This window comes from Heloderma suspectum, chromosome 5, assembly GCF_057233095.1.
Source record: "Heloderma suspectum isolate Gila_16-S chromosome 5, 16-S_ref, whole genome shotgun sequence".
NCBI classification, from domain to species: Eukaryota; Metazoa; Chordata; class Lepidosauria; order Squamata; family Helodermatidae; genus Heloderma; species Heloderma suspectum.
Window position 1 is genome coordinate 170,810,094 of NC_139462.1, and position 17,723 is coordinate 170,827,816.

Sequence of the window (17,723 nt, forward strand, 5' to 3'; positions counted from 1 at the left end):
AATTTAATAGGGATAAATGCCAAGTTCTGCACCTAGGAAAAAGAAACCGAATGCACAGTTACAAGATGGGGGATACGTGGCTCAACAACACAACAAGTGAGAAGGATCTTGGAATTGTTGTAGATCACAAGCTGAATATGAGCCAACAATGTGATGTGGCTGCAAAAAAGGCAAATGCTCTTTTGGGCTGCATTAATAGAAGCATAGCTTCCAAATGCCAGGAAGTACTAGTTCCCCTCTACTCAGCACTGGTTAGGCCTCATCTTGAGTACTGTGTCCAGTTTTGGGTGTCACACTTTAAGAAGGATGCAGACAAACTGGAAAAGGTTCAGAGCAGAGGAACAAAGATCACCAGGGGGCTGGAAACAAAGCTCTAAGAGGAGAGACTGAAAGAACTGGGCATGTTTAGCCTTGAGAAGAGAAGACTGAGGGGAGATATGATAGTGCTGTTCAAGTACTTGAAAGGCTGTCACAGAGAGGAAGGCCAGGATCTCTTCTTGATCATCCCATAGTGGAGGACATGGAATAATGGGCTCAAGTTACAGGAAGCCAGATTCCGGCTAAACATCAGGAAAAACTTCCTGACTGTTAGAGCAATACGACAATGGAACCAATGACCTAGGGAGGTGGTGGGCTCTCCCACACTGGAGGCATTGAAGATGAGGCTGGACAGCCATCTGTCAGGGATGCTCTGACTTGGATTCCTGCATTGAGCAGAGGGTTGGATTCGACGGTCTTATAGGGCTCTTCCAACCCTACTATTCTACGATTCTATGAACATGGTTTCTAAGTCCCTGTTGTGATTTGGTTAAGAGAGACCTGCAGAACTTGTAATCCTGTAAGCTGAATGCAGCTACCCAGCCATGTATGGCAGTCATAAGAACATAAAAAGAGCCATGCTGGATCAGACCAAAAATTCATCTAGTCCAGCATTCTTTTCACAGAGCGGTCAACTAGCTGTTGATGGGAGACCCACAAGCAAGGCATGAGTGCAACAGCACCCTCCTGCACATATTCCCCAGCAGCTGGTGTACACAGCCCTACCAGGGGCTCAGCAACCACCCTGTTTTTTCTGCCTGCCTGGAACTACAAAACAGGAATTGTCCAGCACCATCACATAAGCCACTGGGCTGGCTGGTTTAGCTTGGAAGGTCACAAGCTGTGCATGTCTTGCTTAGGGACACTGGTGGTTCCTTCTTAGCAAAAGCTAAGAAGATCTGGCAAGGCATTTTGGTTGAAATATAGTAATGAAATAGATTAGAATGGTTCAGGGTTGCCAAGTTCACTTTAAACAGCCTGTTTATAATTCCCTTTGTTGATTCCTCAAGCGAATGCCTAAGAAATTTTAAATTTATAACAGTCCAATTATTATGGATGCCTTTTAAATGCTGTTTTAATAGATATTTGTATCTTGCTGGCTTTGGTTTTACTTGGCTTTTAACATTCATTCGTTGTTCTGCTGTTTTAATGGCAATGTTCATTTGTTTTGATCTGGCTACTTTTTAGTTGTTATAATTGTTAGCTGCTTGGCATTGAACAGCGGGATATAAAAGTTTGTACAACTACACAGCTGCTCAACAAATAAACAGGCAGCTAACACCTTGCAAAACTCTTGCTATGAATGTATAAACACATAAAAGAAAGACAAAATATCATTTAAAGGTATTTGAATAAATCTGTTTAAAGGCATTTATAACCATGTCTAACTATTTAGAGCTTGACAGGTCTAAAACATGGCAATTAGATACAAGTTCAGACACTGAAGCAATTGGATAATATATCTCACAATATAGCATGGTATTGTATTATTCAATCTAATATGAGGATGGGTCCAGGAATACATGACTGTCCCCATCAGGCAGTTGGTTGTCCCATTATCCACCTTGTGAACACTGAATAATATTTTAAGGCTTCAATCTTATACACACTTACCCACTGAACTCCTCAGGACATCCTTCCCAATAGATGTGCATAGGATTGCACTGTAAAGCTTATAGCTCATCACCCCAATTCTTTACTCATTTTCCCTGCACTTCCAGGATAGTCTTCAAAGGGGAAACATGCTCATTCTTCTTGTGAGGAGATGCATGTTCTGTCGTAGCAAGAAGTAGTATACCCCCATGGGGGAGATGTACAACTAACTTTAATCCTATTACATTTGGCTACACACAAGTAGAGCTAAAGTATTTAGGGGACATGACCATGCATGTAAGCCCCACTCCCCAATGTCCCCATGCACCTAGCTGCTTTCTAGTTCTTCCTGCATTTACCATAAAGATCTGCAAAGGGTTCTGTAAGCACATACAACTGAATGTGCTTACAGAGCTTCCACAGTTGGAAATCCTGCCTTATCAGGGTTCCCAATTGTGTGAGCTCCCTGAGAGCATTCACCTGAAGGTGCTTACAGAATTCTTTGCAGATCTTTGTACATTCAGCATGAAGATCTAGAAGGCATCCGAGCATGCTGGGATGGGATGGGGGGGTGCGCTTACATACGTGTCCACGTCCCCTGCACACTTTAGCTCTATTTGTGTTGCACTCACTGGTCTTCCTAGTTTATCTCTCGCACTTCTTTTTTTGCTCTTTCCCGGTAAAATATAAAACCAGCTTTAGATCCTCTCTACTAGTTCACTGTGTGTTTCTTTTATCCACAAGGGAGATATATTTCACTGTAACCACTCTACTATTATCAACCATTGCAACAAATTTAGGATTTGTTTCATTAACCTCATCTTTTAGCTCATCAACTGGTACCTTGCTCTCTCCTGCCATCATTTATGGCAAGCCATGACCTGAATCATTTTGGCTAATCTTTCAGAAAGGATTTGGTTTAAAAGGATTCTGCTTCATTTCATGGAGTTGTACTTCCAGGTCCCATCCAGATCAACTAATTTCTATGATTCTGTGATTCTGGGACCCCACCCCCGACCCTCAAGTCCTCATCGCACATTTCCAAACCTGTTGTTCACAATAGCTCTTACCGTAGTGTATTTGCCCAGTTGGCAGAGTGAAGGGAACGTTTCCTGGTGAGATTTTCTAATTTTCTCTGTGAGATCATCCAGCTCTGCTGTCATTTCATAGTTCTCCATAAACTCCTGCTTCAAAGGCTCCTTTTTCTTTTTGTTCCTGTCGTTTCTGACAGCTGTAGGCGAGAAGGGAGGCAGTTCAAATATGGTTATTTAGGCTAACCTACACTAAATTCAATAGTTCTTGATTACAGCAATAAACATTAAACAAGTCAAACATGCGGAGAACATGGGGAGGAAATTAGTAATTTTGTTCAATATCCATTAACAAAATTCGAGCACATGAGATTAACTGAGGCTACAAATCTTCTTGCAAGTAGCAAAAGGACCTCTTTCTGTACAAGATCAGAGATTTCCCAAAGGCACATTTATTGGTAAGTGTTAGTTTTAACATTAGAATGCATTATACTTAAGACTAATCTATAGAAAGATCTGCCCACAAACACTTGTAAACACAGGAAGCTGGCTTTATACGAAGTCAGATCATTGGTCCTTGTAGCTCAGTACTGTCAGCAGCTGTCCAGGGTTTCAGAGAGGGGTCTTTCCCAGCCCTACTTGAACATGCTTGGGATTGAACCTGGCACTTTTTGAATGCAAGATATGTGCTCTACCACTGAGCTACAGCATCCCCCCAGCCCCCCTCATCATTAGTCTTCAACAAACCCACTCAGGGCTGAGCAAGTCTTTGATCTTGGCAAGCAAGAATGCTCAGGGAGGAAGGTTGCATTACAGCAACTAAACAGAGCTGTCAGAAAAACCTGGAGTAGATTTCTGGGAGAGAATCTATTTTCTAGTTTTGAATGGCATCATCATGGGTTTCTTCCCTTCCTTTTCTGGGAATACTGAAGATCTGATTGCTTGGCTGAAGGCGGGAGCAGGCATGGTCACAACGTTTTCAAGTTTTCTCCAGTGCTGCTCAGTCATTTATTTCCCTCTCCATGTGAAACACTGGGGCTGTTCACACAACACTTTAACTGACACCCAGTGGTTGAGCGTGTGCTGTTTTGAACTGTGGGTTGTTTGCTGAACCATGGGTTAGCATGTTGTCTAAAAGCAGCATGTTTTCCGCAGGGTGGGTTATTGTGTTGTCTGAATGCAGCCAGGGTGGATTGTTAACCATGCAGTCTGGCTTGTTAACCACCCTGAACAACCCAACAACAAACCATGGATTCTCAAGGTGGCTTGTTCGAGAAAATAAGCCACACTGCATGGTTAACAAGCCACCTTGGCTGTGTTCAGACAACATGCTAACCCACAGTTCAACAAACAGCCCACGATTCAAAATAACCCACACTCAACAACTGAGTGTGAGTTAGCTTGTTGTGTGAACAGCCGTGGTCCCCACTCCCAGTACTATCCTTCTCCTGGAACTCAGCAGCAGCTGCTAATATATTAGCCTAAGAAGGTATTTCTTCTTCTTCTTCTTCTTCTTCATCATCATCATCATCATCGGCCCACTTTCCCCTCCCCACAAAAGGAATAGCTCAAAGCAGCTTATAAAATATAAACACAGAAATGTTTAATTATTAAAAATTAAGGACACATATTCAGACAGAAGAAGTCCTATAACCCCAGCATGCCCCACTTTTCTGTCTAAACATGCATAGGATTGCATCCCAAAACATATTTACTACAGCTGAAAGCAGCAGCAAAGTCAAAAACATAAAGAACCCAAACCAGCAGACAGTAGGGGCGGCACCACTAAAAAAGCCCCCTCATGCATTGCCACTGGCTGTACCTCCAAAGGCAACGGCAGATGCAAGGGGGGACGGGACGGGCACAACAGTTAACCTTAAAGGATGGCATGGTTCTCATGGGAGGAGATGGTCCTTAAAAAAAGCCATTTCCCAAACCATTTAGGACTTTAAAGGTGGTAGCCAGCACCTTGAACTGTTCTCAGAAATGAACTGGGAGCCAGTGCTACTGATACAGTAAAGGGGTTGCATGATCCCAGTACTTTGCCCCAGTAAAATTTTAGCAACAGTGTTCTGCACTAGTTGAAGTTTCAAGGTGGTTTCCAGGGGTGGCCCCATGTAAAGTGCAATACTTGTAGTCCAATCTGTATTTAACTAATGCATGTAGGACCATGGGCCAGGTCTGACCTTACAAGAAGCAGAAGCAGCGGGTACACTGGCCAAAGCACTCCTGGCCACAGTTGACGGCCTTGTGTCTAATAACAAGTCTGGCTCCAAGAGAACACCCAACCTACAAATCTGATTTTTAAGGGCAGCCTTCTCCAACCTGGTGACCTACAGTTGGACTACAACTCATAAGTATGTAAGAAGAGCCATGCTAGATCGGACCAAATGTCTATCTAATCCAGCATTTTGTTCACACAGTGGACAACTCGCTGCCCATGGGAAACCCACAAGCAGGACATGAGTGCAGCAAAACCCTCCTGCCCAAGTTCCCCAGAAACTGGCATACATAAGTATACTGCCTCTGATACTCAAGGTAGCATCCAGCCATTAGGACTAGTAGCTATTGATAGCCTTTTCCTCTAGGAATTTGTCCAGTCCCCCTTTTAAAGCCATCCAAATTGGTGGCTATCACCACATCTCATTCCACAGTTTTACTATGCGGTATGTGAAGAAGTCCTGAATCTGCCACCAATCAGCTTCATGGGATCATCCCAGGTTTTAGTATTATGAGAGAGGAAGGAGAAATGTTTCCCTATACACTTTTTCCACACCATGCATAACTCCCCTCATTCCTGACTATTGGCTATGCTGGCTGAATCTGATGGGAGTGGTAGTCAAAAAGGGCATCCGGTTGGGAAAAGGGGTTTTAAGGGGATTGCAACCCCATCCAGAACAAGCTGGCACTCATTCTAAATGCCTCCCAGACAACAAGCTCCATTCCAAATGCAGGTAGATTTTTAAAAGAACAGGAACACCTGCTTTGTATGGATGGAAGAAGGCAGAGCACCATTTCAAATCTCCCTTTACTTCTTTCAGTTAGTGCTACCTCTGTCCACTCTGTGTCTCTACCTCTGAGCCGGTACAGAGAATATCCCTACGCTTACTGGAATACATCTTTGGCTCTGCCCACGGAATCCCATCATGCTATAAAGGAAGATATTTGTACCGTAAGTAGCCTCCTCTTAGAAACTGCATTTCAGTATGTATGTCTGCATTGCTGCAAGTTCTATATAGGATTATGCTCCTTGGTGGCCAATCATCACAATTATGTATTAACACCAAGATGTCAAGCTTTGTGGTACCTCAGAGACCAAGACTGCTTCTGTCAAGCGCTTCCACAGGCAACATTCCATGCATGACGTGGACTGAAAATGTGGTAGGGATAACGGGCTGAGGCACTCTGGGAGATAAACTAAATTAACCAGGTGTGAATTAAAGGGAATAGCAATATAAAACACACTCTGACTGATGGAGTACTAAGCCTACTGTTAATACAATCCATGATCCAATGGGAGTCAGGTACTTTTTGTACAAAGATAGCCACGCACAATCCATAACAAACCCAAAATGTAATGTCACTGAAACTGCACTGGGTCAATTTACCACTGCTTTGCGATAAGGCAAATATGACATCTTAATCAGCCCCAAAGAAGCTACACTTGAAAGCTGATTATATACTGCCATCAATGAGCACAGTGCTTTCCAGTGAAATAACACAAATTAAAGATTCATCTCAGAAGATTACAATCTAAAATTTGATACATGGGAGGCAATAGAAGGGTGGGAAAATGATGGAGGGGAGAATAAAGAGATGTGCAAGAGCCAGTGTGGTATAGCTGAGAGGGTATTAGACTAAGACTACGAAGACCCAGGTTCAAATCCCTATTAAACCATATAGCTCTCTGGTGGACTGGGGGCCAGTCACTGTCTCCCAGTCTACCCTATCTCATAGGGTTGTTGTAATGGAAAATGTGAGGGGTTGGGACCACCGCTGGCATGCATTCCATTGAGGGTGGGTGAGATAAAAATATAGTAAGTGGAGGAAGAATGTGTTTTCACTTCAGTTTACTTAGACTTGGTTTCTGTGGATATTGAGGCCTTGCAGATTCTGCCCAAGGCTTTGTAGAGAAGGAGGTTTTGAAATAAGGCAGAGTTGGCATACAATCATAGAATAGTAGGGTTGGAAGGGGCCTATAAGACCATCGAGTCCAACCCTGTGCTCAATGCAGGAACCTAAGTCAATGCATTCCTGACAGATGGCTGTCCAGCTTCATCTTCAATGCCTCCAGTATGGGAGAGCCCACTACCTCCCTGGGTAGTTGGTTCCATTGTCGTATTGCTCTAACAGTCAGGAAGTTTTCCCTGATGTTCAGCTGGAATCTAGCTTCCTATAACTTGAGCCCATTATTCCATGTCCTGCACTCTGGGATGATGGAGAAGAGATCCTAGCCTTCCCTTCTGTGACAACCTTTCAAGTCCTTGAAGAGTGCTATCATATCTCCTCTCAGTCTTCTCTTCTCAAGGCTAAACATGCCCAGTTCTTTCAGTCCCTCCTCATAGGGCTTTGTTTCCAGTCCCCTGATCATCTTCGTTGCCCTCCTTTGAACCCCCTCCAGTTTGTCTGCATCCTTCTTAAAGTGTGACACCCAAAACTGGACACAGTACTCAAGATGAGGCCTAACCAGTGCTGAGGAGAGGGGAACTAGTACTTCATGTGATTTGGAAGCTATACTTCTATTACTGCAGCCCAAAAGAGCATTTGCCCTTTTTGCAGCCACATCACATTGTTGGCTTATATTCAGCTTGTGATCTACAACAATTCCAAGATCCTTCTCGCTTGTAGTGTTGTTCAGCCACGTATCCCCCATCTTGTAACTGTGCATTTGGTTTCTTTTTCCTAGGTGCAGAACTTGGCATGTATCCCTGTTAAATTTCATTCTGTTGTTTTCTGCCCAGTGCTCCAGCCTGTCAAGATCACTTTGAATTCTGTTTCTGTCTTCCAGGGTATTAGCTATCCTGCCCAATTTTGTGTCATTTGCAAATTTGATCAGCATTCCCTGCACTTCCTCATCCAAGTCATTAATAAAAATGTTAAAGAGCACTTTGCCCAGGACTGAGCCTTGCAGTACCCCACTCGTTACCTCTCCCCAGTTTGAGAAGATCCCATTGATATGCACTCTTTGAGTCCGATTCTGTAGCCAACTGTGGATCCACCTGATTGTTGCTTCATCTAGCCCACTTTGAGCTAGTTTGCTAATCATGGAGCACTTTGTCGAAAGCTTTGCTGAAATCGAGGTATACTATGTCCACAGCATTCCCACAGTCCACAAGGGAGGTGACCTGATCAAAAAATGAGATCAGATTAGTCTGCAGGCTTTGTTTTTGACAAATCCATGTTGGCTTCAAGCAATCACTGCATTGTTTTCAAGGTGCTTACAGACGGATTGCTTTATCATCTGCCCCAGAATTTTCCCAGGGATTGATGTCTGACTAGTCTGTAGTTCCCAGGTTCCTCCTTTTTGCCCTTTTTGAAGATAGGGACAATATTAGCCATCCTTCAATCATCTGGCACTTCCCCCGTCCTCCTTGATTTCTCAAAGAGAATAGACAGTGGTTCCAAGAGTTCTTCTGCCAGTTCCTTTATTACTCTAGTATGTAGTTCATCAGGCCCTGGAGATTTGAACTCATTCAAAGTAATTAGGTGTTCCTTGACCATATGCCTTTCAATCTCAAGCTGCAATCCTGCCCCTTCAGCCTGTACTTTGCCTTTGCCAGGGGGGTCATAGACGGTCCTTTGGGAGAAGACTGAGCTGAAGTAGGAATTGAGCACTTCTACCTTTTCCTTGTCATCATTTTGCCATCCATATTTAAAAGCTGAACCTCTTTCTTTCTTTCTTTCTTTCCTTTCTTTCTTTTTCTTTCCTGTCTTTTACTATGCACATATCTGAAGAAAGCCTTTTTGTTGCTTTTAGCATCCCTCGCTAACCTCAGCTCGTTCTCAGCTTTAGCCTTCCTGACGCCATCCCTGCAATTCTGTGCTACCTGCCTGTACTCTTTGTTTGTAGCTTAGCCTTTCTTTTACTTCCTATATGTGTGCTTTTTTGTTTTCAGGTCATCTCTAAGGTTTTTGTGAAGCCACATTGGCTTCTTCTGTTGTCTTCCACCTTTTCTTCTTGTTGGAATTGTTTGTAATTGTGCCTTGAGAATTTACTTTTTTAAAAACTCCCACCCATCTTGGACTCCTTTTCTCGTTAGAGTTGCTTGCCATGGGACCTTACTAATCATTGTTCTGAGTTTATTGAAATTGGCTTTCCTAAAGTCCAGGGCACGTGTTTTTCTACACTTGTCTTTTGCTTCCTTCAGAACCAAGAACTCAAGTATAACATGATCACTTTCCCCCAGAGTTCCTGTAATGGCTACTTTATCCACTAAGTCATCTCTGTTGGTTAGGATCAAGTCAAGGATAGCTGATCCTCCAGTTCTTTCCTCCACTTTTGTAGGAGGAAATTATCAACAACACAAGTCAGGCATCTCTTGGAGGGGCCATGTTTTGCAGAATTTGTCTCCCAACAAATATTGGGGAAATTGAAATCCCCCATTACTACTACATCATGCTTCCTTGAAACACTGGCAATTTGCTTTTCAAAAGTGTCATCCTCGTGTTCTCCTTGACTGGGTGGCTGGTAGTAGACTCTGACCACCAGGCTCCTTTTATTCTTTTCTCCATTTATTTTAACCCAGATGCTCTCGATGGGGCTACCAAGCTCATCCTCCTGTAGTTCTGTGTAGAGATATGTATGGTTAACATATAGTGCAACCCCACCTCCTTTTCTGTTCCTCCTGTTCTTTTTGAACAAGTTATATCCTTCAATTGCTGTATTCCAATCATGGGAGTCATCCCACCAAGTTTCAGTTACACCTATCAAGTCATAATTTCCCTCGTGTATTAAGAGTTCAAGTCTGTTCTGTTTGTTTCCCATACTCTGGGAATTAGTCTATAGACATCGAAGACCATGTGCTTTATAGTCTGGCGTTCTTCCAACATGTTTCTGAAGACTCTTATTGGGCGTTATTAGAGCTGTTCTCTCTGTTGTGGTGCATGAGCCTTCATCCATTGTTACCCCCAACTTTACGTCTCCCTCCCCCGTATCACTGTACTGGCCCCAGAAGCATAGCCAAGTCATTTGTGGTGTTAGAGGGGCCTAGAGATCCATAATGCTTGCTTAAGTTCATTATTGGTGCAATTCCCTTTGAGCATGTGCAGATGAGTCAAAAGGCCGATAACAGCCTTCTCAGACCAAGGCTTACTAATGAGTAGAAAGCCTTATCAGGCCATGCCTGAGAAGTGAAGCTATATGATTACGCTGAGCTGCAGGTGGCTGTACTTGAGAACCAAGTGCTGTTAGTTTATGCTGGGAATTCACGCTAGGGGGTGCTTGCTGCTGTTATGCTGCTCATTGCTGACATGTATGGTACAAAACCCATTGTACCCCTTGGCTCTGGGTTCAGAGAAGCTGTCTGATCCAACCATTGGGTATGCCTGTGTGCTGTAAGTTATCCAATAAAGTACTCCTTGTAAGTAAACTTTTGAGTCTGATGTATCACTATCTTGGCACCTCTAACCTAAGAGTTCAACCCCCACTGCAGGGGTGATAGAATCATACAGATGAAAGGAGGGAGCTCAAGGCCTAATTAGTAAAGACATTGTAAAGGTGCAAACAGTGCTTACTGCAAACTGCTTCTACAAATAACCTCCTAAAGCTAAAAACCAGGAAAGGGGGGGGAACAGAGTATATCTGGGTTGGGAGGACTGGAGGTTAATCAGAACATTATGCTTCCTCAGGTGTTCTCATGCTCTACATAGCATTCTGTAACACCTGAAAAAATGGCGTATGTTAAGATAGGGGCAGGCAGAAGGTAGACTGAGATCTACTAGAGGATCTCTAGTAGATTTGCAGTAATTGGTTGTCAAAGGTTTCTGAGTCCCAATAGTTTAAAAACAAGTAAAATTGAAAGTTTAAGAAAAATCTGTGCCACAGTTGGCCTTGTGTGAACTGCTTTATCTCTCAGCTTCACTGTTCCTCACCTGTAAAATGTGGTTGCCTCTGACCAGAATGACAGGGGAATTCTGCATAATTAAAATGCCAGGCAGTGTCTAGCTGTCCACTGGAGATCACAGCAGTGCAGCTCTTGCAGCTGCTGCCAGCAGCACAAAATCCTGCCAGCTGACCAATGTCAGAGGAGAATAACTAGTGGGCACTTTGCAAACCTGGAGCCGGCTCTGATAAGGCCCAACCAGTCAATTAGGCTGTCTGCTCCACTTACTGCCATTGCTGGTCAAACACTCACGATGTATTATTTTTTTCCTTGCAAAATAAACAGAAACGGCAGAGAAAGTTCCAGTGCAACTCCCTGCAGTGGATGAATGAAAACTGTTGCAACCACCACATATTCTCCAACAGGTGAAGCACTGAACATATACATCAGGTGTGTGTGTGTGTGTGTGTGTGTGTGTGTCTGCCAATGGGGAAATGGGGGAGCTTTGCTGAGGCATGTAGAACGGAAGACCACCTAGATAATAGAAAACTGCCTTCTCTCACTTTCACTCACTCACCAACCCCTATGAGCCCTAATCACTACAGCAGGGGAGAGGGAACTATAGTCCTTCAGAAGTTGTTGGACTCCAGGTCCCATCAGCCCCACCCAATGCAGTCCATGTCCAGGGATAATGGGAGCTGTAGTCCAATGACATCTGCAGGGCCACGTTTCCCAAGCCCTGCTCTAGATATGCCTTGTTGCAGGTTCTACCCATTGTCTGTCAACATCCCCTTGTTTCACAGGCAGCCATTCCACCTGCATGGATAAAGGATGTTCTCCACTCACTGACCCAGATGATACAGGCCACAAGCTAAGCCTGCAAAAGCAGAAGGAACTTGCTGAGTTTCCACCTTCGTGATCTAGCAGGGCTTCTATGCCCTTCCACAGTATACAAAGGACACTGTCACTAGCTCTAAACTACAGGTCACTAGGTGTTGACTCACCTGATGGTCAAGCATAACATTCGACCGGCTTATACTAGTACTAGCACAGGCACAGGAGCCATGTGTTGTTCTAGGATCATAGACTTGCCCTGCTCACTTATGTAAACTCCTTTTCCACTGCAAGGAGCAACAAGCCTCTTGCAATCAAGCTTCATTTGCATATATTTCAATGAGCTGATTGACACATTTGCTAAACATAAGGCCTCAGCAGCTACTTAGCTCAATAGCTTTGAACAGCTTGTAGAACACAATCACCTTATTTAGGGCAGTCTTATGAACTGCTGCCAAGAGCTCTAGCTACATACAAGATTATTCACATGAGAATTGCTTTTTTGGTTCCTTTTCTGCTACTGGGAGACACTATTTGCTTCAGTCCTGGCTTTATTTTGCTGTACAGTCCATATACCTCTGAAGAAGACCATTTCAGATGGTATGCGCTGGATTTGTGTCCCATAACATTACCAAGGACCTCAGTTGAGGGAGGTTATGTATTACATTGACAGCTAAAGTACTCTTAAGTGATACCTTTTTAATGTAATTGTGCTACCATTAAAAAGCCTCTATGAGCCTCCCCTTTAATAGCAATCAAGCTTAAGGCTGCAATCCTGTGTATGCTTACCTGGGTGCAAGCCCAGCTGAAATCAACAGGGCTTACCTCTGAGTAGACATTGCACTATATGAATGTCAAATCCAGAAAAGTAATTATTCAACATCTTGCACAATTTATTGAAAACAATGCAGTACAATTTGGCATGATGCGAAAACCCCTGGATTACAAAAGCATTGCACATATTCAGCAATATCATAATTCAATGTAAAAGTCAATGGAACGATTCTTTTACAGACCAGGGAATTAAATAAACATACAAAAATCAGTAAATTCTAAGCTAGTGTTCCCAAAGTGACTGTAACTGCCGTGCTGTGCAAATACAGAATATGTGATTATGCTGTATATATTGTATTTTATATAAGTTATATCTTCCCAAGCTAGTTATCTCTGCACAAATCCCTAGTGCAAGATCATAGGCTTTAATGAAGTCACACCAACTATGAATCTAACTATTGTATTTAACGTGCCCGGAGTAATGTTGACATAAGGATTCGTTAGCCATTAAATACTTAGGACTCAAGTGTTGCAATATTTCATCGTTTTCACTGTGTGTGTTGAATGGGAGGTAGAATGTTTTATACATAGATGCAGGTCATTAAAGGAGAAACACTGGCACATACTCATACAGTATTTTAGTGTATGTATATACAAGTGGGTATATATTGTTTTAAATAGCAGAAGCATTGCATTCTTGATTCTGCTACTGGCCATAATCCTACATTAATAAGCATAGATGATTCATGCATTTGTTGGATGTAATTATACCCTGCCTTTCTGCTGTAAAAGCAATGCTGTGGTTGGGGGATAACGTAGGAGGGAAACCACCAGAGGATGGATTGCCAGGGTCACCCTCAAGCACACAGCCACCCACAAATGGATATTTTGGCTTGCTGCACCTTCTGGAAGTTGGATATCTTGCTGTTGTTTCCTGTGACTTCTTCCCATACAGCTTTATTTGCTACTGCTTGATTGTTTCTTGAGATATTTGAGTCTGATGCCTTTTTCAGATGATTGGCTTTCCTTCATGATGATTGGACAGAACCTGGCAATTACTATGGGTCATATGCAGGTAGAGTTTACTTCATTTATCATTTACAGACTCTCCTCACCATTAGAAAGGACATTTCCTTACCAACAGCTCCTAGAATGTAAGAACGGATAAAATCTCTCTCCTTCCTTTTCCCCACCTACTCTCAATACAGAAGTTTATGCTCTGTATGCCGAATTCCAAAATGGCCACACTTGTGGGAAGGAGAAGCAACCTGAGAACCTATCCTGCTGGGGACCTGAAGGGATGAGTCTCTCTCTCACAGAGAGAAACAGGTCAAGAAGGAGTCCCATCCTGCAGAGAACATTGGGATAATACTTCTTCAAGCATTTTCTTCTTTGGGTAGAGTGGCTGGACTGTTTGCAATCCATATAATCACATCATTTTTTGCACTGAATGATATTAGATTGAAGTAAGGATAGGATCACATCTAGTTTTAAAACTCAAAGTGAAGGCAAATGCTCAATACATGAAAGTACTGCAGATGTTATGAAGTGTGTAAGATACCTGGCAAAGATTTAAGCACGTGCAACTGGGCTGGTAGAGGCAGACTTCCCCCTGAATGCTACAGCCCCCTGAATGTTACACAGAGGGGTGACCAACCCACCCCGTGTGGAGTAGCCTGTGGTGCAAGGGGCTGAGAGAAAGTGGGGATCTCTGAAAGCTGAGTGGAGAGATGCCTCTGCCCTATTTTCAGGGTTCGTTCCTTTTCCATAGCTTACACAATTCAGCAAGGGCACCCTACCCACTGTGCAGTATTGGGGTGGGGTGGAGAGGCTGCTTTGGGGAGGAGGGGACAAGGAAATCTGCTTCTGTTAAATCTGGATCCAACTAGTTACGTTCAGAAAAACCAAATGGCTGACTTCTGCGCGGTCTCCGTGGGACGCTATCTCTAACAGCTTTTTAAAAGGTTGAAAAACCTTTCTATCTCTCCCCTGGAATTAAAAGGGGAGGCGGGAGCAGCTCTGGATGAGGTTTTGGAAGAACAGCTCTCTCGGCGTGGTAGCAAGGCGGCTGTACTCCGGCGCTAGTCTGCCAGAGCTTAATCATCGCTCAAAGCTGTTTGAACCTCCTAATTAATTAGGAGTAACTAGGGCTGACGTGCTCCATTGTAGTTTTTGGATTAAGAAATGCCAACAACATCTGAGAAATGGATTAAGAAGTATCAATAATATTTCAGGACCTGCAAAATTTGTTTGAAGAGAAGGATAACTATACTAAAGCAAAAAAAAAAAAGGATCTCCGCCCACTCACCCCACACCTCCCTTGGGCTTCAAGAAGTGGAGATACAGAGGAGTTACTTGCTTTGATAAAAACTTTGTCCTTGCAATTTGCAGAACAGGCTGAGAGGCTGGATACCATCCAACATTCCATCACTGCCCTGCAAGGGGCTGTGGATTTAATTAACACTTCTTGGCAAAAAATGGAGGCGAAGGTTAACGGGTTGCAAGATCGGCTGGCAGGGAATGAAACTATGTCACAAGCTTTTTTCAACATTTTTTCTGTCAGAATTTCTCAACTGGAGGCATTAGCGCGCAGAGCAAATGTACGTATTATTGGTATTAAATATTTACCTACTGATGTAAATCTGTCTACTTTTGTAGATAAGTTCCTTCATGAGATACTCCCTGTGGCATCTGATTATTCATTTGATATTGAGCAGATATTCTTTATGTCAAATGCCAAGGGACTGGTTATACGATTATAGTCCAATTTGCAAGAATGTCCACAAAAAATTATATCCTGTGTTTGGCAAAAGAGGCTGGAAACCTTTTTAGGAAACAAGATAAAGTTATGCTATTTCTGGATTACATCAAAGAAACTGCTGATAAAAGAAGGCAATTTAGCAAGGCAAAAAATATGGCAAAACAAATGAACTTACAATATCACTTAAAATATCCTGCTACATTTTGCATTTTTTTCTGAAGGTCAGATGAAGAAGTTTCTAAATCATGAAATGGCGGAGGTGTGGCTAAATGGGAAATTCAATGAAATTTCTGTTCCAGCACCACAAACTGGAATCTATAAACATGTTTTGCTAACTGACTATGTATAGTCTGGAAGATACAGGCTAGGCCAGAGATTCCCCCCCCTTTCTTATTTTTTCTCTCTTTTTCTCTTTTCTTTAAATCCTTCATGATATACTGTACAATGTATGCACTGCACTCATTTATAGATCTGGTAAAAAATATATTCCCCTTTTGGATCATTGCCTTGTTGTGGTGAAGGGGCTTGCGTAACTCAGTGAAGCCATAAGCTATGCCGTGCAGGGCCACCCAAGATGGACAGGTCATGGCAGAGAGTTCTGACAAAATGTGGTACACTGGAGAAGGAAATGGCAACCCACTCCAGTATTCTTGCCAAGAAAACCCCATGGAACGTATCACTAGGCTAAATTCACTAAATTCAATACATTTTCACATGCCAGCAAGGTTATGCTCAAAATTCTACAAGCTAGGCTTCAGCAGTATGCGAACAGAGAACTACCGGAAGTACAAGCTGGGTTCCGAAGAGGCAGAGGAACTAGAGATTAAATCGCCAACATTCGCTGCATCATGGAGAAAGCAAGCGAATTCCAGAAAAACGTCTATTTCTGCTTCATTGACTACGCTAAAGCCTTTGATTGTGTGGATCAGAACAAACTGTGGCAAATGCTGAAAGAGATGGGGGTACCAGACCACCTTACCTGTCTCCTGAGAAACCTGTACGAGGGTCAAGAAGCAACAGTAAGAACCAGACATGGAACAACCGAGTGGTTCAAAATTGGGAAAGGACTATGACAAGGCTGCATATTGTCACCCTGCTTATTTAACTTATATGCAGAGTACATCATGAGAAATGCCGGGTTGGATGAATCACAGGTGGGAATTAAGACTGCCGGGAGAATTATCAACAACCTCAGATACGCAGATGATACCACCCTAATGGCAGAAAGCGAAGAGGATCTCAAGAGCCTCTTGTTGAGGGTGAAAGAGGAGAGTGCAAAAGCTGGTTTGAAACTCAACATTAAAAAAACGAAGATCATGGCATCTAGCCCCATCACTTCCTGGCATATGGAAGGGGAAGAAATGGAAGCAGTGACAGATTTTACTTTCTTGGGCTCCAAGATCACTGCAGACGGTGACTGTAGCCATGAAATTCAAAGACGCTTGCTCCTTGGGAGGAAAGCTATGGCAAACCTAGACAGCATAGTAAGAAGCAGAGACATCCCCTTGCCAACAAAGGTCCATCTAATCAAAGCTATGGTTTTCCCAGTAGTAATGTATGGCTATGAGAGCTGGACTATAAGGAAGGCTGAGCGCCGAAGAATTGATGCTTTCGAACTGTGGTGCTGAAGAAGACTCTTACGAGTCCCCTGGATTGCAAGGAGGTCAAATCAGTCCATCCTAAAGGAAATCAACCCTGACTGCTCATTGGAAGGACAGATCCTGAAGCTGAAGCTCAAATATTTTGGCCACCTAATGCGAAGAGAAAACTCTCTGGAAAAGACCCTGATGCTGGGAAAGACTGAAGGCAAAAGGAGAAGGGGACAGCAGAGGATGAGAGATAGCATCACTGATGCAATGAATATGGACTTGAGAACACTCCGGGAGAGAGCGCAGGACAGGAAGGCCTGGCGTGCTATGGTCCATGGGGTCACGAAGAGTTGGACATGACTAAACGACTGAACAACAACAACAACAAAAAATATATTAGTAATTGTTGTGAGGTTGATTTTAAGCTTTATTATTATATAACATTATACAATTTATTAGTGATTTTTTATTATTATGTATCCTTTTAAATCTCCTTTTTTAATTATTACCATTATTACTGGTTAGTAAGATCTTTGGCTGGTTAAATTGTTAAGCTTTATAACTATATGTTGGCTGAAGGGCAATATATGGTTACTGGAAATGAATTGTAGGCCTGCTTCCTTGCTATAAGACTGATGATATGATATTGAAATGTTAGGTTAATTATCTATGCTGTACTGAATTGTAATATTGCCAATGTTACAGATATAATTTTTAAACAGAATGAGATTTGAAGTTTCTGTGTAATGGAGTTTAAATTTAATTTCTTTAAATAATCCCC

The 17,723-nt window shown here is 42.8% G+C and overlaps 1 protein-coding gene across 6 annotated transcripts in view; it reads right to left on the bottom strand.

Annotated features, from left to right (window-relative positions):
* RARB (retinoic acid receptor beta) overlaps positions 1-17,723 on the bottom strand; it is a 453,999-nt gene that overhangs the window by 36,929 nt on the left and 399,347 nt on the right. For all 6 annotated transcript variants that reach the window (XM_084858321.1, XM_084858317.1, XM_084858319.1 and 3 more), the window contains one exon: positions 2,982-3,142. In XM_084858321.1, the coding sequence (XP_084714447.1) occupies positions 2,982-3,142 (161 nt within the window). The remainder of the gene's footprint in view (positions 1-2,981; positions 3,143-17,723) is intronic.